The following is a 24,819-nucleotide window of genomic DNA, read 5'->3' as shown; positions in this document are numbered from 1 at the left end:
CAGTGTGGCCTGCAACAGCTACAAATGGATCCTATTTTCTGTTAAGGGCCATGCTTCAGATGCTTGTTAGTGTAGTGAAGCTGTGGAGTATGTCGGGGGCTTTGACAGGGTCAGGCGAATCTCCCCCTCTCTCTCTCTCTCTCTCGCTTTCACAGTTCTCCCTGTTTGGAGTGATACTGGTGTTAGATACCCCTCCTGCCTCCCGCTCCCCTGTGGACAGTTGGCATCCACTGAGTTTGGCTGGAGAGATAGGAGTTCCTGACCATCATTATCAGACAAATGTAGCCAGTGCTCAGTCTTGCACTGCAAGATTTTGATAGCTGCTTTTGCCTGGTCCACTGCAGCACACCTATCACCTTGGGTCATCTCTTAAGAGCAGAGCTGTTCAGCTTCCCTGATCACCTACAGAGCAAAGGTGCACCCGTGAGGTCTTGGATCTTAACCTGATAAAATCCATGATTTATCCTCTTCATGTCACGCTGCTGTAACGGCAGCCATGCCCAGGCCCGATAGCTCCACAGCTCCAGTGCTCCTTTGGCTTTTGTTGCAGTCTGATCAGCTCAGATTACAGGATGAGCCTCAAAGAGCATCCCAGATATGTAACCTAAACTACTCTGCTGGCAAAAAGAGGACAGCATGGAGGGCCATGAGCTGGCAACTATTCATTCTCTGATTAAACCTCACACTACTCAACAGAAGAAAAAATATTCTTTGTAGTGTATAAAAAGGGGCTATGAAGCCAGTGTGAGTTAGATGAATATACAGATCAAATGTTAACATCCTGCAGTTTGCCTCTGCACCTACCTCATCTGGTTGTTTGTTTAAAAAAAGTCCAATCTAGGCCCAGCTGTCCTTAACCAACAGCCAGTAGTCTCTGCAAGAGCAGAGTCACCTGATGTCACATCATTTTGTCTTTTGTGCATGTGGTCTTTTTGTTCTTACAAATCAAAATGTCAACCTGACAAAGGGGCAGGAGACACAGGCTTAAAGTTAGCTATTCACTGTCAAGGTTGTCACTGCTGGGAGAGCTAGGTGCGCTTGTATTACATGAAAGGGTCTCTTTGCCACTTCTAACAACTAGCAAAAAAGTGAAAAAAAGCGCCTAAAATCTGCAGTATGGTGTAAAGCACTGCCAACAGGGTAAATAACCCTGAAAATATCTCTTTGTAAGTTGTGGAATCAAAAGTGTGAGCCTTTCAGAAGGCAGAAGGCAAAATGAATGCAGGCAGCAAGATATATGGTGTCATGTGCAGGATCAATAGGGAAACTATACAAACAGAATATTGAGTATGTATGTATATATATATCTATATCTATATCTATATATGTGTATGGAAATAAGGATAATTCAGTCACCTATGAGTAGATAGCTAAAGCTAAAGCAAAGCTAAAATTAGCTTTCTAACGGCTAAATGGATATCTGCTGCTAAAGTAGTACTCTCACAAATTATAGTATGTTTTCCGACAGTTCCAGTTATTTTGTCACTGTTTCCTTTTTGTTCATTTCTCAGAGTAGTCACCTTGTGTCTACAGCTACCAGCTAGCTGCTAAGCTAAATCACTGGCCTGGACCTGTTTATGTAGTTGTGGTGTTGTGTTTTTGCAGCATTTGTATTCCCAATAATGTGACAAATTCTATGGCTCATCATTTTGTTAACTGTTTAAACATATTCACAATGAATTTGGTCTTTTTTGGTGACATTTTTGTATTATTTCATTGTCTTTCAATATCTTTACTTGTGCAATGCATGTGTAAAATTTATCAGTGCACCTTACCAAAGCTAATTGGCATTCGCTGATAAGTCTGTGACTGTCTGATTAACATTTGACCATCTTCCCTAAACGTAGCCATTTCTGACCTCAAAAATCAAAGAAGGTAACAAGTCAAAATGCTAAAGGCTAAAGAGACCAAAGAGAACGTCTTCCATATCAATTCACAGTCAGGTGAATATTTTCTTCATAGGATTCCTAAAGAGTCCTGTGACAGATTAGATGCACCTCATGATTCAATAACTTGCACAACCATCTTTAGCAGCAAAAAAAAAAGTAATTATTCTTTATGACTTTATCAGTCTCAGGTTTGTGTACATTAATTTATGCACAGCTCTCTTAAGTCCTGCCACAACATTCAATCAGGTTGACATTTGGACTAAGTGGTTTGGGCCAAGCTTTAGCTGTCAGAAAGATGGACTCACAATTGATTCTAGCATACTTTTATATATACTGGGGGATTCATGTTCGACTCAGTGACTACAAGGTCTCCATGTTTTGTGGCTGAAGAACAAGCCCAACTCTTGGCAGTTGGTATGAGATGTTTATATTGATGTGTTGTGTTTGATTTTCACCGAACTAGATGCCACGTATTATGGTCAAACATCACCACTTTAGTCTAAATAACATTGTTCCAGAAGTTTTTCTTTCAGATACAAACTTAACACACATGTTCTTTTTAGAGAAAGGAGGCTTTCTCCTTTCTCCAATCCAAATTAACCATACACGTTCAGTCTTTTTCTAGTTTTAGATTCACGAAATGTAACATTCAACATGCTAACTGAGCCCTGGAGAGTCGAAGATGTAGCTCTTTGGCTTTTTGCAGTTTCACAAGAACATTGCATATCTGACCTTGATGTGAATTTGCTGGGACATAAACTCTTGGGAAGTTTGTTGAAACCTCTGTTTTTATAAGGGTGAACACACTACTGACTATCACTTCATAAAGGGCACTTTATTAGTAGCACCTGGCTGCTTCTTACCCTCTTAATCCCTATGGAAACAATAAGGGTGTGCTTAGTTTATCACAGGACTGGATAGAGTCCTGTGAAAGTAAGCATCTCTTCTCTCACTTAAATCTTTTATTCCAGCCTGAAGTCCACTGTGCAATTCACACTACACACCTCTAGAGGCGCTAGAGGAGAAGGTGTTCACTATACTCATTACTTAATTAGTTTTATAAATGTGGAAAGATGATATATATAGTATCTAACCACATCAATAATGACCATTGCATTATCATATATACACAGACAATAAATGTGCAAATAGCTAATTAGCAAGAAGAGCTAAACAAGTCGATGATTATCTGCTACGATACAAACATATTGAAACCTTTGATTTCCTGCTTTGTTTTTGCCACCTCTGAGATGACTTGCACTCAAGTCAGTGGAAACTTTTTTTGTGTGTTTTTCACTTTTGTAACACCCAGGGCCTACATTTTCAATTTAATATCTTGCTACCAGCTACATCAATATGAGCCTATAATCAGTTCAATAGCCAAACTATTAAACAAGATATGCTTTGATCTGAGTATATATGATCAGGATGGCTGGTCCTATTAAAGGCTAGGTAACATGTATTTGTACTCCTCAGTACACATCAAACATTTCACAATGAATTACTCCTGAAAAGACAGCTGCTGCTGCGGGGGATCCCCCTCAGCCTCGCTATTATCAGAAGGCAGAGTGAACTGCTGTGCCTGACAGATGACTGGGACTTTGAGCGTTTTAGTTGGCTCACAGACACAAAGTTTCATTGACTATCTGAGTGGAACGACTTGCTCAATGAACAAAGGCATCGGCAGTGCTGACAAGCTGATCATGGCGCTGAGGGGAGAAGAAAAAGACAGGAAAAGACACAGAGAAACAGCAACAAGGAGATTGAGAGATCGAAAGAAAAAGACTGACACTTCTGTATATTTGTTGCTCAATTTTTCCTCTGATCCTCTCACGCTTTCTCTGCATATTATGAAAGTTCATCGCACTCCTCATCACAAGTAATGCATGACTTGCTATCTTTGGAGCCATTCCAAAGGGGAATACTGACACACTGGTTATAGCCATTCTCAAGAGGAAACCCCTTTCCATCATGCCGCTGTCTCAGTGGCACTGCACACTTCACCTCTACAGTCTACTCCTCAAGTACTCATGAATCAAAAAGTGCTCAAAGACTGATGTGCACAGAGTTGTAACAGTTTGAGAGTGATGAACACACACACACACACACACACACACACACACGTGTGTGTGTGTGTGTGTGTGTGTGTGTGTGTGTGTGTGTGTGTGTGTGAAGAGAGCATGAAATAATCTTTGTGCTATTCTCCTGACAAAGCAAATCATAGAACTGACTTGGTGGCAGAGTTCCTTTGAGACCCAAAAAGTCAGGATCATCATCCTCCGTATTTCTCCCGTGTTTGTCTCTCCTATGGAGACAACCCTTTTTCTGAGGTCAAGTCAAATACAGTTTCTATCTCAAGTAAACCAAAGGAATACAGACTTCATTTACTCTACTGTGGACTGAAGACTCCCAAAGGAGAGGGCAAAGTTGGTTTTTTTGCTGCTTAGCAGCATTTTATTGCTTTATACCTATAGTCTATACATACTAGGGTTGTATCAGCAAAACTTTTTGCACTTTTTTCTCACCACAGGAAGTTTTCTAATAATCTAGTTAGATTTTTAAAAATGCAAAAGTAGGGTTATTAGTATTGTGCCGTAATGGAGCTAGACTTTCATGTAATTTTTAAAAGTGGTCTTAAACAAGGTCAAAGGAGCTTGCAAAGAAAAGCGTCTGGACTTCTTTAAGTTGCTTGAAGACGTTTCACCTCTCATCCAAGAAGCTTCTTCAGTTCTAAGGTCTGCTGTACAGTGCAGCGAGGAATGCTCAGACCTCTACATTGGAGAGACCAAACAGCCACTTCACAAGCGCATGGCACAACACAGAAGAGCCACCTCCACAGGACAAGACTCAGCAGTCCATCTGCATCTTAAGGATAAAGGACACTCTTTCGAGGATGCCAATGTTCACATTTTGGACAGAGAGGACAGATGGTTTGAAAGAGGAGTGAAAGAAGCCATCTATGTCCACTGTGAGCGACCATCTTTGAACAGAGGCGGGGGTTTACGACACCAACTCTCTGCCATCTATAATCCAGTTTTGAGATCCCTTCCCAGACGCCTTAACGCCCACTCACATCCTGGGCCATCTGACCTCAGGAATTCGCATGATAAGGTGGGGCCAGGTTTCACAATGAACACACCCAAAACTCTGGCTGATTGGGACCCACGCCCAGTTTCCCACCTTGGCTCAGGCGATTAGAGGATCATCAGGGGGTCCTTTTGTCCCTCTGTGGGGGGTCACTCCCACTAGGTTTATATCTGGGACTCTCCACCATTTGACCTTAGAACTGAAGAAGCTTCTCGGATGAGAGGTGAAACGTCTTCAAGCAACTTAAAGAAGTCCAGACGCTTTTCTTTGCAAGCTCCTTTGACTACGATGACCTGGATGACTGAGAACCTTCACAGACGTCTTAAACAAGGGTTTTTCCAGTCTTTCTTAAGGCCCCTTAACATTGACCTAATAATCATCGAAGCAAGGACAAACCAGTAGTGTGTTTATACATAACGAAGATTTAGGGAAGAAGTCATTTCAAATTTGTATCGTCAGACGCTCTGTTACTAGCAGCAGGTGGTTTAAAAAAAGCTAAGAGAGTTCAGGTTGCGTTTAAAGCTCTATTTTTTGCCTTCCATATTTTATTTCCATATATGATGGCAGATTTTTCAATAATAATGTTTGATTGCACCCGTTTTTTGTTTTGCTTTGGTTTTTTACCTCTTAGCCGTGTTGTTGTCAAACAGCTGGGCGGGTAGCGTGGACATGCAAGTTTGTGAATGTGATAACTAAAGAACGAGGTGATATAGGAGTTTGAAATTGATAGCATAGGTGTATCTACTAAAAATTTCAAACGAGTTTGAAAGTCAGTGTCTTGACTTTAAGGTTAAGGTCAGAGGTCAAGTTTTCATGGAAAAAAAAATCCATCCAATTTCTTGTTTCCTTTTGTCACCCAAAAACCCAAAGATATTATTAGACAGTCAGAGAAACCAACCAATATCTTATGGTATTTTGGCTTAACAAAGAGTTTACTGATTATAAATCTTCTGATCATTCCTAATCTTCTAAGTGATTAATCAGGTAATTGCTGTAGCTGAAATTAAATGAGCTTAAGTTGCAGGTACATGCACGAAGAGTTGAGAAACTATTGATGATAGTAGTTTAAAGGCTCAGAGATGAAAAAGAACGATGTCTGCACATGTTCATATAGCTTGCACAAATAGCTGTATTATAACTGTAAAATGCTGCAACAAAGTAAAACCTGCAGCTTTGTTGGATGCATGCTGCAGTCACCCACCTATTCTAATCATGGACAGTGCTAAGCAAAAGCAATTTGTAACAGAAAAAGAAAAAAAATCAATTGCTGTAATATTCCTGCAGCGAATGTGCTCAAGCTCTAACTCCTCTGAAATCAGCTTGTGAGCTCTGCCAAAATGCCCTAGCCATGCTGTAGGCATAATATGCCACAAAGAAGCAGAGCCAAATTGTTTGTCTAAACTGTTTTCAGTGAGAAAAATTGAGGTTAAGTGTAAAAAGGCAGTTATTTTTTGACCTCTATTCAATAAAGAACCATTGCTTTGCCAATTAAGTGGCCTTGGCGTATGAGGATTGGAGGACAATATCTTTACACGTTCGACCCTCTGGCATTCCACACAAAGCACACTTCTAAACACACTGATCCTGCCTCACAGGGGAGACTTTACGGTACCTGCTTCCCAATTACTCTCATAGGCTTATTCCTCTGACACAGTCTTAGGGAAAACACACTGGATTGGCTGGTAGTCATGACAGAAAAGCTTAGTGGAGGTGCATTTTTGGGCAGAGTGGGAAAGCTGCCAGCTCCCAACCACCAGTACTGCACTGCAATAGGACTGGCAGATTTACCGTCTGCGCTCTTCTACCGGCCTGCCTATGTTTGTCCTGTCTCCAGTGGCTGACTGAAGACCTTGCTCGCCTAACAAAAACACTGTCAGAGATAGCTCAGCCAGCCATGAAATTGATTTTGTATTAACAAACAAGGGGATCTGGTTCTCCCTTACTGTTAATCAAATCATTTTGAGGAATGAGTGGAAGATGAGAGTAAAATCATTAACTTCCAACAGTAAATCAGGTTCACTGCCAACCTGTTGTCCCATTAACCCTGAAACCTGTTCAATAGCTAATTAAGGCAATTACTTCAGGCATGACACGCCGGTTAATCATGAATGACTAGCCCATTTGTAGTGGTAGCTTCATTACCATTGGCAGGACTCACTGCCCCCCCTCCTATTCTCACACTCTTTCTGCAGATACTGTGGATAAATGTGACTGCTACTCTGTCTTCTACTCCCTATTTTAAAGGGATATTATTAAAATGGATGGATGTACCTAAAAAGATGTGCAGGACAAAATGTTTACTTTGATTTATGATGACGAAAATACTTGTTTCCATTATTATTATTATTATTATTTGTGTTTTTCTGTCTTATCTAAACTTTCTTTAAAGATAGTACTTATGGCCTAATTTCTCGACACTAACACACAGATCATGGAGAATATAGATTTTTTTTTCCACTGCAGTTTCTTTGTCCGATTTATGCTGACAGACGGCCGCTTCTTGTCCTTCACCTGTTTCATTCTCACAGACAGTTGATCTTGTTTCTTCTTTTCATTTCTTATATCAGCTTTGATGTTGATGTTTCTTTTCAGCACCACTTTCTCCGTTTACTTCGAGGTAAACATTTTTAAATACATAGAGAAATGCAATCGTGCAATATGCAGAATGCACAAAACATAGACGGGCTGTGGCAAAAACATTCAGCATGAGGATTCTGGGCATCGTGGTGGCTATTGCCGTTATATACAGTCAGTATTTCTAATTGATGATATCATTAATATTGGTTGAAATTCTTCATCTAAAGAACGTAGCTATAATTAAAACAGAAAAAGTGAATTAAGCCGCTAACTTCATTTAAACAATATAAGAATTTAATATGTATATTAGGTATCTGATGATTTGATGTTAGTGCCAGGCAATGACAATGATGTTAATATGACAAAGGGTTGATAAGCTTGGGACCAATTTGCTGGGGTTTGTCGCTGTCTTTCTGGAGCTGTCCACGGTGCTGAACAAGACTTCAGTCGCGCTGTAAGAGTGTGATCAGTGTGCTCTGACACCTACCTTGTCAGCAGTTCACATCCCAGACCACTTGAGGGACTGATTCTGACAGACAGGCCTGCTGAGGGAGGCCCTTGTAGTGAACTGTCCTGAGTGGGAGTATTGATTTTCCTGTTTGTCTCCCTTGACTGCGGCAAGGTGGTGGCTACATGAAATAACTCCCTCAGCTCTGGGAACCATTCCTCTCAGCTTGCACCGCCTCACTTTAAAGACCATCTGTACTGTTTCTATATGTACCAGTGCATCTGCTGCAAGCTGGTCGGAGGCCCCTCATCTTCACGCTGTTAAATGTCACTCTCTCCCCTCCAGTGCATCTCAGTAACTGGTGGTAGCACAGCAGGACACCCCCCTCTTGGTTGTTCCATTTCCATTTCCAGCCATGAATATAAATTTCTGGATGACCTGTCACTCTTGTAAAGACTGGGGGAGGAGTGCGATTGGATGTGTGTATGTGTGTGTGTGTCTGCCAGTGTTCCACTGAGCTGAAGCTTCCACATGTTGACATTAAAAAGCTTCACAGCACATTTCCATTTAGCTCTCAGACGAGCAAAAAAAATGAAAGAAAGCAAAAACTTCACCTCAAATGCAGACTGCTGGGAACATGTTTGACTTTGATGTACTTGCACCAGACAGAAGACATCACTGTGATTGCAAGTGTGGTCAGTTAATTAAAAACAGCAAGGCTGCTTTGGCTTAGACGTTGTCTTGTTAACGTGGCAAAAAACAGCTGCTCATCAGAGGTGCGTGTGTAAACAGGCATCTGCTTGCTATATTTATCAAGCAATGGTGCAAAGGGGCCTCAGAGAACGCGGGTCTGAGACTTTGCTTTTAAACAATTACAGCCAGAGTCAGAAGTGTAACCTTACCTACTCGCACTTTGCATTTATATGTAAATGTCAGACTGACATCTTCATGGTAAGATTCCCTGTGGGCAAACTTGTTTACTACGATGCAGCTTTTCATGATCAACAGATTGGAGAGAGGCTGGCAGGCTGTGGAGAAAATACATTAACTTTCTTTTAGGTCCGTTCAGTGGGAAAAAGCTGCAAAACTCAAGAGTCACTAAAAAGTCTTGTCAGTGAAGCTGTATTGTAAGTCAGCATCAACCTGTGCAGACTGAAATGCTCCTAAAAAGGGTGGAACAAAGGCTCTTTTTTTTTTTTCAAATCTCTTACATTGCTATTATATTCCAGAAATTTTGATATTACAAAATGTGTCTCAACCGAAGGCTTAACATCTCCTCAGTAATTGTAGCCTTTGGTGTGTAATAAGCTTTTTACTTGAGCTTTCACTCAGGACAAAAGGAGAGTCCTGCCATACAGAGACACATTATTTCACAGCCTTTAAACACAACCCCTCCCCCCCACTGTGAAAACCATTAGTGCGGCTAATGTTAGATGTTAGAGGGTGTGAGTGCAGTCTGTACACGAGGATCCTGGAGGCCAGTAATCAGGGAGAATATTATCTGGCACCGTGGTGGGGGTGGTTCGAGTCACAGTTTCATTTTTGCTTCACAGTACTTAACTAAGCTGTGATGGTGAACAAATTACATGCTTTCTTCAGATAAAATGCTTTTGGGGGAAACTTATTTACACACTAATGCATGCGATGTATAAGTTCAGCCATGCAAACTAGCCAATAAATGCTAAACTGAAGTACACTACAAAAAAACATCAGAGAAACCAGAGCACCTTATAAGAGTTTTATTCTTTACATCGGCTTTGGAGACCCTCGCTATCAGAATATGATTCAAAGCTTATTTTTATATATAATTACTGATAACAACCCATTAATATACAGTAATGTGAAACAGTCTCAAGCCACCTCATTTTTTAAATGTTTTTCCAGGAAAATCGGAACTAGGAGGTTTTCTGGCGTTCTTGAAAGACATTCAAAGCTCTCCTGTGGCTGTTGGCTGCCTTTTGTTCTATTCTATTCTCAAGATAATCCCACACTGCTTCAATAATGGGCCTGGGTTCTGGGGAAATCAATCCAAGACTGATAGTGGTCCTTTGTATGTTTTTCTATCCAGGTATGCTTTTATTGCATTGGCAGTGTGATCGATGTCACACTGAAAAATAAAGTCAATGAGAAGCTTGCCAATCAGACATTTTCTTGTTGGTATTGCATGGTGGAGCACCTCTCTGCTTTCATAATCCAACAATCCTGACAGAATCCCCAACACCACTGGCTGAAATGCAGCCGCAAACTATGACAGTGCCTCCACCGTGCTTTATAGATGGCTGTTGATGCTCCAGACATCATATTAATTAGCATTTGAACCTGAAATATCTATTTGAAATTTATCACTCCATAATACCCGTTACCACCAATTTACAGTCCAGTTCCTGTGTAATGTGGAATACCACAGCTTTTTCCTCCTCAATGGCTTCTTGATGGCCACACTTCCAGTGAGATGATTTCTGATGAGGCTTCAGTAAACATTAGATCAGGGGTCTCGAACTCCAGGCCTCGAGGGCCGCTGTCCTGCAGGTTTTAGATGTGTCCTTGATCCAACACAGCTGATTTAAATGGCTAAGTTACCTCCTCAACATGTCTTGAAGTTCTCCAGAGGCCTGTTAATGAACAAATCATTTGATTCAGGTGTGTTGACCGAGGGTGAGATCTAAAACCTGCAGGACACCGGCCCTCAAGGCCTGGAGTTTGAGACCCCTGCATTAGATGGATCAACTGAAAGAAAAAGCTTTCAAAGAAAAACTTTCAGAGATCTTCTGAAAACCTTCAGAACTATTGCCCAAGACCGCTTGACAAATTACAAAATGACAAGCCTTGCTATTTTGAAGCAAAATAAAAATAAATCTGTGGTGGCCTGAAGCTTTAGTACAGGGCTGCATGCTCAAACCAAAACTATACATAAGAGTTTAGCCGGACACTCTAGTCTTGAACTATCATTTCTGAACATTGTGGAATAAATTGCAAAGTCAGTTGTTTATACCTGAGAGCAAAGCTTTAACCTAGCCAGTCTATTTTTGTTATTCTACTCCATCGTTCTAACTGTTAGCCAATAACAATGTTGGCTGCATTGGTAATCACTGGCAGATGATGAAACACAAAGGCAATTTATGAATTCCAGACAGAGTTGAGAGAAATTGTGGATCGTTCTCCTTTCTATAGACAAAAACAACAACAAGAAAACAATTGTCGAACATAAGTGCAGTTTTGTCTGGAAGCATTGTACATGTGGGGCAGTTTCTAGAAAACTGGATTGGCAACACATTTTGTTGATTATAAACTGAAAATTTGCTGGAAAAGGTAGATTTCGACTAGGAGCCAATAGGATAAGAGAATGAACTCCAAATACACCACATGGCTTTGGCTGTGAGACCCATGGGTCCATGAGCTTCACTCAGTCAAGGCTGAGTTCACACAAACAACAGCTCTGTGAGAAAAAATAAATAAAAATACAGCTGCCTTCAATGCTATTATAAACAGGGAAGAATGACAAATACAAAGTAGTAATCAAATGATGAGAAAATAATTAGTGATCATAGTGACAAAGGATTAAAAAATGTACTCTCCGACTTTCCAAACTCCTATTTCATCATCTTACTGGTACCTGAAACATTAAAGCCTATCTGTGTAGAAGCTGTAGTTCTACTCAGAACGCCCAGGGGCCAAGGTTGATGCTTGCACATCCTGCTGTGACAACAACACCACACAGGTTTTTTAAAAAAAATTCCAAAGTCTCTCAAAAGCCCTACTTTTCTTCAAGGTTTTTTTTTTTTTTAGGTTTCTTGCTTTTTCTTTAGAATATCCTTCTCCTCTTACAGAGAAAATAAACGTGGTAGCGCTCAACATTGCTGTTTTTTGTGGACCTAGATGGATTGCATGTAAGCGATGAGATTGGTTTCAGTGTTCCCCATGGACTGAAGCCTTTGGTGTTTGGTGATAAATGCCTCCTGTGTGGTAATACAGTATGATTAACGGACACAGCCCAAAGCCTGAGCCCTCCTCTCCTTCCTCACTGTACCTGAATCAATCATCTACATGGAAAGGCCATGTCTTGGAATAGCTGCTTATAGCTCTGCTCGCTTCAGGAGAGCAGACCTCAAAAAGCAGTCAATACACACGGGGTGAGCACATGTGTTTACGGTTGCTGTGGTGATTATTTTCTCGCAACTGGGTTTTAACTTTTTACCCCTTGAAAACCTACTGGGGATAGCTCGTGAAGTGCTTTTCTGAACTGAGTTGTTTGTAGAACTACATGACTGAATGTGCATCAGAAGGTAGTGAGGGTGGTCTCCAAGTATGCATCTACCTTTGGAAAAAAACAGAAACTTTTCTAATGGTCATCAAACCACGTCTGTACTGATTTATACTGAGGTGTCAAAATTGGTCACAAAGGGTACAGGGGATATCTTAAGACATTGTCTTTATGTAGAAAGAGTTAAAAAGGTATGCTTGTCTACAACAATCCCAGGTAAGAAATTTGAGCTAACCAGTGTTATAATGTGTCTGTACCAATAGACATTATTTCATTCTCTTGGTGCTGAGTTTGTAAAGAAGTTCTGTGAAACACTAAAGTGACCACACACCCACAAATCCTTCTAAGACATCACAGTGGGCGTTTGACAGGTTAGAAAATTACAAGGCTGCCTTTAAATGTAACATAAAATAATGCCGCTTCTCTCTTAACTTTGTAGACCCGCCAATGCTGGAACACGCTGAAAATCAAACGAGGCTCGCTCAATGCTTTGATAAGAATGAAAGTGATGAGAATCATGATGCAGATGGATGGCAGGGTGGTGCATGTTTTTACCAGATGCACCAGCTTCCTCCCACATTCCAAAGACATGCAGGTTAATTGGTGATTCCAAAATTGTGTAAATGTGAGCATGAATAATTGCCTGTCTCCCTGTGTTAATGGGCTGCTGAGCTGTCCACAGTAGATCCCACCCCTTTCCCACTGTTTGGACACCCTCCAGTCCTTCCACAACCTTTTTTTTATGCCTCTACCAGAGTTCAAGACGCTTGTAGAGTGGGTGTAAATGCACAGTCAAAACATTTTGTTACCTGCATATAGCCACATCCATTATTGTCATGCAAAGGCAACAATGTAAACCGATGCCACATATGGTTTCTGAACTAAGCAGCATATATTCTCGTGTCATAAGAAGAAGAAAAAAAAGAAGAAGGCAGCACAAAGTAGTACAAATAGCTGTGAAACGGTATCATTGGAAGGGAGATTATAGCAGTGGCATAAGCAGTCAAATCAATCCCTGAGTATTTTTGTGCAAGTCGATAGAGGTTCCACATTAGGCCCATTAGTCATGTTGGCACCCCGCATTGCACTGCCAGACCCGAAACAGCCCAGCAACAGCAAAGCATGCTGGTGCTGAAAGCTCTCAAAACATCCAAATTGGCTTCCTCATTATATTGTCTTTAGCAGGTGTGTGAAAACTGAATGTTAATTTCTGTAGTTTGGCTGTAATATGTGCGAGCTTATACCCATTCTTGAAACTGGTGACATTGTGAGGAAAAGAGCCATTTCCTGATAATTCATGCGCGCTGTTCAAAAGGAGACACTCGGAGGCACTTAATACTTTTCTTCCCTCCATAATTTCTCGTGATTCGCAGGCACGCCCGGTATTACAAGTGAAGCAAATGCCACCAGCGTTAGAACAATTTCCTCTCGCCGCACTCGGAGCGCGAGAGAGTAAACAAATTCACACCTCAGATTCCAAACATAGGAGGGGAGGCTTACACGGAATGATGAATGAAGCAAAGTCCACTCTCCGTCGCAGAACAGGGATTGATGGGAAGTTAACTGATCCCTGGATTTGAGGGAGGGATTTAAAGCTCTGTTTTGTAGCCATTCATCTGGCGCCTTGAGAGAACTGGCTCACATTGAGGGACATCAGATTCCTATGATGAGGTTGATGTGCTGTATCACAACACGTGCTGGGACATAATGCTATTTGTTCCACACCAGCACTCTGTGATGCCGCAAGATGTTAGTCTCCTCTCTAGTCCTGTACTGTTAGGGCACATTTTCAATCCATACTTATTATACTGTGGCCTGGGACCCAATTTATATTGCAATATTGTAGGTGGGAGTGAATAGAGATTGATCTAAAGGAGGAAATCCTTTTCCAGTGGGAAATAAACTATTTTTCATTCACCATAACAGACAACGATATACAACAGCTTTAGATGCTTTCTGCCTTCACACTCATTAAAAAAAATATAGAGAATGTTAAATAGATGGGGAAAAGCTATGCATGGGGAGTTGCACAGGGGAAAATTGTTTAGACTAGATTTTCTGTATGCCACATCAATAAAACTGAGATGCTGCTAATCAAGTATCTATAACGATTTAGCAAAAATAAAAAAAGGAACGCGCCTATTTATAAATGCAGAAATTTAAGAGGCAATCTGGACTGCAATCTGTTCAGTGAGATTATTCAGATCTCTCTCACAAGTCTGGCTGATGCCACAGGATGGGGAAGATGCAGAGGAGACCAGCAGTAAAGATTTTATCAGCTCTACATATTTTATGGATTACCGTTTCATTGCATACATACGTCCCGTGAGGCAGTCCTGAAGTGCAGAGCTAAAGTTTTATTCATTTCACCACATTGCCAGGCGGCACTAACTATTACAGCATCAAAACAGCGAGAATGTCGTCCTCCTCTGTGACAGGAGATTAGTCTGTGAAGGTGACTCCACCTGCACTTACACTCTTAAGTGTGCCAGGTGCTCCGTCAATCTCTGAATCCAAATTGGGGAGCTGTGCGAGGCAGCCAGTTTTAGCTAGCCTCCCCACTGTATAACTTACCTGTCACCATCGTGCCCCAGATAAGGACAGTTGACCTTTCTCCTGGTTGTTATAATAAATCAACTCCAGAGGCTGTTATTCCTGGCACGGGCTTTTCATTGGTTGAGAAATAACACAGCCGGGCACCTTTTGTGGCATTTTACAAGTCAATGTTTGATGTCATTTACGTCAAGTCCAGGCATAAGTATGAACAACACACACACACACACACACACACAAACAAAGAAGAGATCGGATATGCTTTGTGTCAAAGCATATCCGATCTACTTGATCTGTTTATATGAACCAAAGCTACAAATTAAGCTTAAACAGCTTCGTGCATTCAGTCATGTTGGGTCTTGCATTTCAAAATTGCTAAACTGGTTAAAAGAGGCTAAAGCCAGATTAATTTTTTTTAACTACAGCACAAAAAGCTGAGACGCTGTTACAAAGGAACAACGAGCGTCATTAAAGCAATATTCATGAGCGTGCTGATCGGGTTGCTCCCGGCTGCTCCCGATCAGCAAATAATAAAGAATTTATGGGGAAATTCTTTTAGTTTTGCACAATTACTTTTTATGGACTGTTTGTAGTACAGAACTAGAATGTTCTTTTCTCAATTAGAGGGAAACAGAGCCAAAGTTAATTGCCCCTTTGATAATAGAAGCATTTTCAGCGGCTCAGCCACGAAATAGGCCTCATGGGGACGTTAAACACAGAATCTTTGAATCACTGCACCAGCTGACTCATTTTCATCACACTGATGACTACATTTATACAGATCAGCGTGAGGCGCTTTGCTCCTTTTCTTTTTACCTCAGTCGAGCAGGTGTTCTCACTCTGATCAAAAGCTGACCGGTAAGTAAAAGTCTGGCTCCGTGACAGCACTGAGAGATCACGGTTGAACAAAGTTTAGAGATAAAGCAGGGTATTCATGTATGTGATGGCTTGGATTAAATTATGAAAAGAGCGAATGTTATAAATGGAGACACTGTGAAAGTGACTGTGCTGCACTGCGGGACATGATAAAACAAGAAAGTTTAGGGGATTTGAATCTAACCAAATTTTGCAAACCAGCTTCCAGAAGACTGGAGGCTCTTAGCCATTCACTTGACACCAAGCTAACTATTAATCACACTATAGGAGCTGAATCAGAGGACTGCAGATTCATATTTGCCAGACCAGCAAGTATTTGACAGCGGCACCAGAGAATCCGAAAACCTATCCTGGCAAACTGAGCAGTTTTCATTACTTAGAGTGGCTCTTAGAGCAGAAAAACCCACTAAGCCACATCTCGAACAGATCAGGCTAAGGGACAATGACAAATATCCATAACAGCACACCCCCCATCCCCAAATGCTAATATTGCAAGGGTTTATAAGGGCCATTGTTTTGAATGTAATCACTTAATTGACATGCACTAAGCAATGGTGCAACAGTTTGTTACGTATCAGGCCACAATGGTTGATGCACAATCTCTTGAAATACACCATATGTTATGCGTCAGTCACACTAATAGGGAGGCAGGTTCTGTTTCACAGTCATGCTATTTGACTGTGATCCCTTTCAAGATTGAAGCCTTAAGTGAATGTCAGTTGTTTTTTGTTGTATTTATTTTTTGTCTTGCTTCTTCTTTTGGCTGCTCCCTTTAGGGATCATGACAGCAGAACAGCGGCCCCCAACCTTTTTTGCGCCACAATATGTTCACGGACCAGCTTTTAAGGTGTCGCGGATAAATACAACAAAATAAAATCAGTACCAGTACCAAAAAAAAAGAAGATTTATTCATATCAGACGGGAAAAGACCCAGGGAAACCGAGTTAATGATAAAAACGATAAAAAAACCAAAAAAAAAAACCCTAAAACCAATAAAAAGCCTGAAAGCCATAAATTTCACAGCCGAGCCTCAACTCTTGCGGTCCGGTAACAAACGACTCACGGACCGGTATCGGCCCGTCACCTAGGGGTTGGGGACCGCTGCTGTAGAATATCTGTCTCCATCTCACCCTGTCCCTTGCATCCAACCCTCTACACGCCCTTTGTGTTTGTTTGTTTTTGTTTTGCTAAAAGTTCTTATTACTCTGACTTTTTGCCTCCCCAGATGGGTAGTTGCTATGGCAGTTCCACTTACACTTCAAAGGCTTGACCAAACAGGAAACCCCCAATCCAGACGAGGTCCAACAACCAGGAGATACCACACCTTGTCCAGGTGTTAGCTGTGTGGCGAGTCAGGTTTCCGTCCAGATTGGTTGTGTGCTCTGTCCAATTAATTCGTCCGTGATGGCAATGAGTAGTGACAAAGCAATTCAAAAATAAAATGATATAACACAAGCACGCCAGTCTGATTAATCTGATAAATAGTTGATATGAAAGCAATGGCACATTCTGAAATTTGAATAAAAATGTGTTTCTGGTCAAGCTTTTGAATGGTTCCGCCTCTCAAAGATGTCATCTACCCTCGAAAGCAACTAAAAAAGCTGCTGCACAAACGATTCTTTGTTTCCCCACTCATATTTTTCCCCTACATAGTCCAATTTGAATTTTATTTGTCACACTGGTGAACAATTGCTTGACATATGCTGTTGTACCCTCTGTAGAGGTAATGCTTAATTATCAAACCAACTGGATCAGGCCTGCCAGCAATGACAACTCAAATTAATGACACAGGAAAAGCAATCTGCGCACCCTGGAAGTCCAAAGCCTGCAAGGGCACTCTCAGCTTCACACATACTAAACATCCCATCATTTTGATGAGCACTTTCCCTCCTACATCCAAAGATACGACCGGAACTGTAAATCTGCTCAACTTTCCTCATTCAGGTTCATCTGTGCCCAGAGGGCATCCATTACCCTGCGAGTCTGCACTTTCCCTTCTCCACTCAGCTCAAAGTCTGAGTTCATAGAGAGCAACAAGAGAAATGCTCTATTTGTTGTTACGATATGTTATGTATTTAACAAAAGTTTCAAATGAATGCTATTCTTTTTATTCTCACATAGCCTAACAGCGCATTGGTCAGACAAAGAAGAAAAATGGCAGCTCCTTCTAATGAATATCAAAAAAAAAAGGAAAGAGGAGCCATTTGTTTTACGTGCTGCTGTTTTCAAGGTCAATACGACCTCGATCCTCTTGAAATGAAAAAAACAAACTACAACATGACTTGGATGAAGTCAAACTGACAAGCTATTTTTGTAAACACAAAAGCGGGAACGCAGATGACAACATGTAAAATACAGCTGCTCACTGCATTCAAGTTCATTTAGGTCAGGCTGTTAATGACTCCCCTCCCACATGCTGATTCAGGAATATGCCTAACATTGGTAGATGTCATACGCAGGTAGCAGACAGAGTGAGACATGCACGGTTCACTGATCAGAGCTGTAAGTGGTAACGACCACACAGTAATTGCAGCCCTCTCTGCATCACTTATTATGAATAAAATATGATGTGGGGTGTTATTCAGCCAAGGATTCGGGCATGTCATTCGGGTGAGTAAGGAATAACACTGGTTACTGCTCCTGCTGGACTGCTGTAGAAATGAAGGGAATGTGAATATGTTATTTTGAAGACTGGTGGGCAAAAAATATGCTTTTGGCAGGAACTTTCACAGTTCTGGGAAACAGGGATAAAGTAGCTTCATCTGCTAATAAAGTGGCACCAAGTTACTGATGAATAAAGAATTATTCTGGTAGCTGCTTCACCTTATTGCTTGTCAAACTTTAAGCTAAAGTAATCATTAAATTAATACCAATGACCTCATAATATAAAGGATATTTTCCTTCAGCTTCCAATAGAACAATTTATATTGCATAGTGCATTTACAGTAACACAAAGATACATAATGTGTAACTCCACAACTAGGATATATCCACATTTTCAAGGTGATAATCTACAATAAAAGATGATTAAAAAGACCCAAAACCAAACAGTGCTATCATTTTGCTCAAGTTTCAAATCCTTTGTTATCTCTGCCTTTTCAGGCCAACACACAATACGCTCAACTTTGAACACAGTCCACATAACATGAAAACCTTGAGGATGCCGTGATCTAGAAATCGATTTTCAGAATCACAGTAGAGGACATTGCTAAATAGGCACATGTCTCTCTCTCGCTCTCTTTCAACGTTTCATTCAATCAGAGCATCGACGAGGGTCTGTGCCGTGCTGTGTTTTGACGCTGGTCTCTTTGTACTGCTGAACTGAGCGTTCATTATGCATACGCAACAAGAAAGCTGCTAATGAAGATTGTATAATTGATAAAAAGTGCAACATCAGCATATGCGTGATATTATCACGAGGCAACAGCAAAAAAGGAGGGAGGAAATAAGATAAAGTGAAACCGGGGGGGCTGTCCAAAAAGTGCTCTCAATATCCTTCCATCTCCACGTGGATGCTTATGGGCTGCACAAATATGCACAAAATGAAGGTTTTAAGGAAATGTGGCTATACTGCAAACACAAACAGACAGAAGCTGGAGAAAAACTAGAAGGTGGAAATGTTGCTTATGCAAAAGGATGAGTCATTTACATTAACAGTGAGTGCATCTGTGCAGTGTCTTAATAAGTTATAACAAAGAATATCAAATAATAATGGTTCAAATGAGACACGCATCCCAGTTTTAATGGATTTGTGCTGCAGAAGCAGGCCTCAGGGAAGTGACAGCAGATTGATCTGCACACCAGCAGCTCTAAAGAAGGGTTATATTATGAATAGCAAAGAAACTGAAAAGAGAACCGAATGGTTTAACCAAAATCTTATTAATAACCTTTATAAAGATTTGCCTATTTTGTGGCTTTTTATGTATTTATCAAATTGCTTTACTTAGTATCAGCTTGTCAGTTACTTCTAGAGCACACTTCCCTGGATGAAAGGTAGTTTTTAATCCACATATATAACACTGCTAATGACAGCTGGGAAATGTGGTGTCTTGTTCTTGCTGTGCAATTAATTAAAATTTTCACATATTTATTGTGATATTCTTGACCTTGTGCTTTGGCAGCTGCTGTGTACATCTATCTGACAATAATGATGTAAAATGGTACTTAATTAATACAAGAATCAATCACTGATTGAAAAGGAAATTTACTCCCAGCTGTTTGTGACAGTCTGAACCAAAATTCAGCAACGACTTAATATGAATTCAAAACGAAACCAAACTTCCAGACAGTAAAAATGATTATTAATATCTGTGAAACTCGCACATAATGGGTTGGCTGTGCTTGAACTCATATGAGACCAGCATCACAAAAGTTCAACTAAAGCGAAATATTGCTTCGATACAATAAAAGGACAAGGTATCATAAAGTTCAAATTAGCTTAGCCCTAATTCAAAGACTTGACCATTAAATGTCACTAAAATACCAAATGCCGAAATAGCGAGAGCCAAGCAAAGCCTTAATTCTGCCGAAGCATCCGATCTGTCCTGTAGACTGTGAGAGATGCTGACATTGTGAACGTTATGCAACAGGAGGGTGACCCTGATGAATTCTAGTGCAAAAGCATCACCAGAACATCTGTTTTATCACGTCAGCGCTCGAGTGCGTGTCAAACACTAATGAAGTATAGGCTTTTATATTTGCTGTTGTGGTGGTGCTGTGAAAAATTAATGATATAAAGAAGAATGTGAGGGGAAAATGACAAGATCCCACCCCCACATTTTAAATAGCTGATAAACTTTTCAGTGCAAGTCTTTTAGTGTTGGTTTGAAAGATAATGCATGATCTGGGTTTTGGTTGAGAGATCTTAGAGATTATGTGGATTCACTCAGAGTGGATACACTCTGCAAACTATGGCAAGTGCTTAGCATTAACATCGTAAACATCAAATTAAGTCATTTTATTATAGGATTTTTTTTTTCATTTTACGGTTATCTTCTCATACACAGAACAAATCAGATTATTGTTACATACATTTACTGACTGACACGCTGATTCATGTGAGAGTTTTATAATCAAGTTTATTTGCCTCAGACCAACAATAAAGTTCTGCTGTTGTTTATTTATCTCTGTGACAGATGTTCAGCTGCACCTGGTGGTAGAATATCACACTGAGCTCGCTTCAATTTCAGTAGAGAAGAACATCAGATATTTCTCTAATACTAACCTTTTATTACACAGGCTTCTGAAGACATCATTTACTCAGTCAGTTCTTGGCGCATTAGCGTTAAATACATTTTCAAAATCAGCACCTTGTTTTGCGGCCCAGTGTCACACTGAATACATCTGCATGAGTTACTCCTGACTGGAGAGTTAGATAATGAACATGTACCAATCAGAAATAATTCCAACAGCAGTCCTCAGCAGAGAACTCTGAAATCGCCTGAGAGGAAAAACAACCTGCTCAGCCAGCCAAATTCATGCAGCAGACAAGGTAATACTGTGATGCTCTCCACAACTTAAGAGGACAGCACTTAGAAGTATGTTTCTCCAAAAAGTCCCTGAAGAGAGGCCGCCTGCCTGCTCCGCTTCTCCCCTGACTGACAGCACTCTCCAGAGGAGCTACACCGCAGGACACGCTGATCCAGTCTGACACGCCTGACCTTTCCTGGGCCGTACGGCTGGCTCGCCATGCAGCACGCACCGCCTGGCTGAAAAGGCCACACCATGCCACGCAGGCAGTGCCATCACAGCCCTCCTTCCCCGGCCTCCCCTTACTGCCACCTCAGGAGCCGGCAAGTCGTATACTCAGGACTCAATCTCAGACAGCCACTCAATCTCAGAGGCTCCCATCACAAAACAAGGCCGTACCATCAGAATTTGGCAGTGATATAGTATTGGCATTCCTCCGGCGTGCCCTTAGGTGGACTAAACATTTTTCTAAGTGGATTATAGTATTTTCTTTATTACAAATGGCATGTTTTGCTGGGCAAGGGTGATTTTTTTTTTTACTTTGACCTTATACCATTTATGATATTATAATTTAAGGCATTTCTCATACACAAATTAATTATGAGGATAAAATTTGCATAACGCTGTTAGTCATCTCTTTCAAATGGCACATAAATGTGCCTTATGCAGTGGCTGGTTAGTGAGGTGGTCTAACATAATGTGTCTGCCAACAGTCTCGGTCGTCGTGGCAGAATAATCTCAGAATAGATGCTGCGGGAGCGCACTGAGGAACAAGGCATGAGAGGACTGTAAGAGCAGAATGGATGCTGCAGCTGTGAAATGAAGAGCTGTCGCATCTAGTGAGCACTTCCCTGAGTAAAGAAAACACTTGGCACAGCAGAAATAAATCATGCGCTCAAGTACTTCAGTGTTATATATATATATATATATATATATATATGAACCAGAAAAGGAAATTATCTGCAGTTTAAAAAAATAAAAAATGTAACAAGACATTTGGCCAGTACACCTTCGGTTTGTAGTACTTGCACGAGTATCTTCTACTGCAGTTTTTTAAAAGAATCAGTGACTCTGGAAGCTGCACGGAAATATACACATATCCACTTTGCTAAGCGAAAACACTCAAACACGCATTGCTCATCCACTGGATGCTTCATTGCAGTACACCCACTTTTAGTAATTGTACAAGACTGTACATTAGTAGAAGCATTTGCAAATGTCTTTTTAACTGTAATTACCACACAACACGCTGACGGATAATGGGTTTTGAATGAAGCAGGTCTTCTCCGCATTTCCTGTGAGGTGACATCACAGAACCAAACAAACAAACAAACAAACAAACATCCTGGAAAAATTTGAACTCAGTCATGAAGTAAAGATGGCTTCAAATGAGGAGACTTCATGTGGTACGGGAGTGGCGCACTGCTTTTGCGTGCCAACAACAACAACAAAGAAAAAAAAAAACACCTCAGAGGGACTCATCAACGCAAGACATAAAGGCCAAGGGTGCACAGAGAATTGTGAGTAGCTCCTGATGAAGGAGTTGCACTCGAGCATGAGCTTTTTACAACTTCATCAACACCTCAAGGACAAAAGTTGGGCAAAGAATGATTCAGAGTGGCTTTTATAGAATTCTGTGTTCATTTTCAGGAGGTTGTATCACTGGAGATTTATTTGAATTATATTAGCAGTTATATTAGTAGTTATTTGGATAGGTGTTAAGCACAATTAAGCACAATTAACTGTTAACTGTTTGCAGTAGATTTATATTTTAGAGGTTTAAAAACAGTATATGAATGTTGTTACAGTGAGCTACAGAAGCTATCTCCAGTCTCACCTCTTACAGGGGATGCCTAAAAAGTTCATGTACACTATACTGTACCTAATGTGACAACTGTATAAGCCCTCCAGGGAAATAGCAATGAGTAGACCTACCCATCCCATCCTGTGCCCATTCCATCCCCGCTTACTTCTCCACTCAAGAGAGGCAGTGCATTTTCCTTAAAGGCTAAACTTACATTTTGAATTCATTAAGGGTTTTATGGTCACATGGTTTAATTGGGCATTATTGTTTTGCATCCCCCAGGGTTGTGGGGACTGGGTGCATTTCTGTAAGAGACTCTCACGCGTTACCTTTTATTCCTCCGGGCCTCCTTCTTATCCATAATGACAGGGACACAGTTCGTAAGCTCGGTCCAGTCTGCATGCAGTCCGCAGCTCCAGCCCGTAGAGAACCGGGAGAAGAGCCAGGACTCTTCTTTCCCCGGTCGGTGGCACGTGCATTTCTTCTGCCCTGGCTTGCAGTCGCACGGCTGCTCCAAGCGAATATTCCTCACCAAGTGCCTCCCGAAAGTCGTCCCCCCGGTCTTCTGGATGTGCAAAAACACTATCACGTCGTCCCCTTTGATGTTGAACTCCACGTGTCTGTCAAGGTCTCTTTCAGTGAAGTTGAATTTCGACGATAGTTTCGGAGGGCTGTCATCCTCCAGGTCTTGATCTCTGTAGAAATCATCGCTGTCCTGATAAGGGGTTGAAAGTAGACTCACCCCTCTAAATTTCTCCTCAGTCTTAAAGTGGCATGAATTACTGCCAGCGGGACATATGTACTGATAACCTATCATAACAAAAAGGACAGCTAAAATAGGAACTAAAATGAGCTTACTGGATCTATCATCCATCATATCAAGATAGTGTCTTCATTCCGTTACTGTGAATAATAAGGAGCACCCGTGGACACTTCGGAGATCAATGTTCCTCCATGCCTCAGACAGATTAAAGATGCCTATATTTTAAATGCAACACGTTGATCAGATAACACTCTCCAAAGACACTCAGACAAAATGAGAAGTCCACCTTAAGGACTCTAAAATACTGCACGCCGTCTGCACTGCGTTGGAAGTCCTGTCCGTATTCAAGAGTCATGGCAATTAAATCTCTGCCTGTCCAACTTCTGAAGCCGGTGTGGAGCTGCATCCAAGCCGACGACTCCCATGCCTCGGTATCAAGTTGAAAACGAAGCAGTCGGATGAGAGAGTTTTTAGTTTGACTCCCTCTTTCTTTCTAGTGCTGGTCCCATGCAGTGTAAATCACAGTGTGGTTCAGTGCATCTTCATACTTATTTCTGCAGAAATGTCGCACGGCTTCTTGTTGGGCTGCATGAATGCTCCGGCAGGGTACGGCATCCTTTACGGGTTGAGACAGAACTGACTGTAGTGAAGCAGTGCGTTTGAGAGGATGCTGCTGCATCCGAGCCGACAAATAGGCGTTATGCTCTCGTCGCGGTTGGGCTGGGAAAGCTCCTCATCCCATCCCGTCCATCCCGTCCATCCCATAATCTTGTTTAACACAGTGCGAAGCCAGAAGCCCACACGGATATTGAACGGAGACAATACTGAGATTTATTCACATTTAAATACAAAGACCTTCCAACCTATCTATCTATCTATCTATCTATCTATCTATCTATCTATCTATCTATCTATCTATCTATCTATCTATCTATCTATCTATCTATCTATCTATCTATCTATCTATCTATCTATCTATCTATCTATCTATCTATCTATCTATCTATCTATCTATCTATCATTTCCTTTGCGCACCCTGTTATTGTCCCATTATCTGCAGCTCAGTCATGTAACCCTATTATTTTTGTGTCA

At 41.1% G+C, this 24,819-nt stretch overlaps 1 protein-coding gene across 1 annotated transcript in view; it reads right to left on the bottom strand.

The window, feature by feature from the left end:
• The window catches only part of hs6st3b (heparan sulfate 6-O-sulfotransferase 3b), a 94,931-nt gene extending 71,090 nt beyond the window's left edge, over positions 1 to 23,841 (bottom strand). The window contains exon 1 of the mRNA XM_085374528.1: positions 23,294 to 23,841. Within this exon, the coding sequence (XP_085230654.1) occupies positions 23,294 to 23,841 (548 nt within the window). The remainder of the gene's footprint in view (positions 1 to 23,293) is intronic.
• Between the last annotated feature and the right edge of the window lie 978 nt (positions 23,842 to 24,819).

This window comes from Diplotaxodon limnothrissa, linkage group LG16, assembly GCF_057381915.1.
Source record: "Diplotaxodon limnothrissa isolate DT_005_m linkage group LG16, D_limnothrissa_male_GT1.1, whole genome shotgun sequence".
NCBI classification, from domain to species: domain Eukaryota; kingdom Metazoa; phylum Chordata; class Actinopteri; order Cichliformes; family Cichlidae; genus Diplotaxodon; species Diplotaxodon limnothrissa.
The sequence above is the reverse complement of the archived record's forward strand: the minus strand, read 5'-3'. Positions and strand labels throughout refer to the sequence as shown.